The sequence below is a fragment of the Fulmarus glacialis genome, unplaced genomic scaffold (assembly GCF_000690835.1).
Source record: "Fulmarus glacialis isolate BGI_N327 unplaced genomic scaffold, ASM69083v1 scaffold3348, whole genome shotgun sequence".
Taxonomy (NCBI): Eukaryota; Metazoa; Chordata; class Aves; order Procellariiformes; family Procellariidae; genus Fulmarus; species Fulmarus glacialis.
Genome location: NW_009227429.1, coordinates 9,470 through 10,312, shown reverse-complemented (window position 1 = coordinate 10,312; position 843 = coordinate 9,470). Strand labels below are relative to the sequence as shown.

Here is an 843-nt window from a genome sequence, read left to right as displayed (position 1 = left end):
TGGGGCAGTCCCACTGTCTCTCTCTTCCCCTCATCACCTAATTCGTCTCCCTTATATACTAAGAAAAAAAAAACAGTCTCTCTTCCTTCCAGCAACGATCCACATGACTGCTCATAATTCCCTTCAGCTGTTTCAGCTCTTGAATCAGCTGGTGCTCATCAGGCCACCTCTTCTGCTTTATTCAATTCTTCTCCACACTTCTCCACATCAACTGGTGCGACTCCAGTACCTGGTAAGGAAAGACAGACATTACAGCACAGGGACCATACAGCCGGTGGCAAAACAAGCGGAAATATTAAACTCAAATATAGAATACCAGCAGACACAGGAGTAAATGGCACATATGATATAACCATACAGTAAACGAATGGGAGTCATATATGGGATTGATTAGAGGTCGGGGGGGTGTCTTTTCTTTTTCTTTCTTTTTAATTTTTCTCTTTAATATGTTGAAATTGCCCAGACTGGTCCAGTATGACATCTTAAACCTTACAGGGATACACAGTATATGAAAACGCCCCTGGAGGAGGGCTGTAGGGATTATTCCCAGCATGCTCCCAGAGCTGCGGTAAGGGGCGGCGGGTGCATGTGGGGGTGCCGCCCACGTCACGGGCAGGCAGCTCCACGGCACACGCCAGCTCTACTGCAACATGGGAATGGCTCAGAGAAAGCGGAGCCCGAGGTATGTGGGAGGCTTCACCGGAGGAGACGGATTTTCCTGTGGCTGCGCTGCCGCCTGTGCCCAGCCGGGTGCTGGGCTCCATCCCGTCTGCCGCAGCGGAGGGAGTTCGACAGGCCACAATGCCGCAGCACTGCTGAAGGCCATGGCACAGCTCAGCAAAC

The 843-nt window shown here is 51.1% G+C and overlaps 1 protein-coding gene across 1 annotated transcript in view; it reads right to left on the bottom strand.

Annotated features, from left to right (window-relative positions):
- Positions 1-158: 158 nt before the first annotated feature.
- Positions 159-843, bottom strand: part of LOC104080648 (metalloproteinase inhibitor 2-like) — a 3,582-nt gene continuing 2,897 nt past the window's right edge. Inside the window, 1 exon segment of the mRNA XM_009583126.1 lies at positions 159-229. Within this exon segment, the coding sequence (XP_009581421.1) occupies positions 159-229 (71 nt within the window).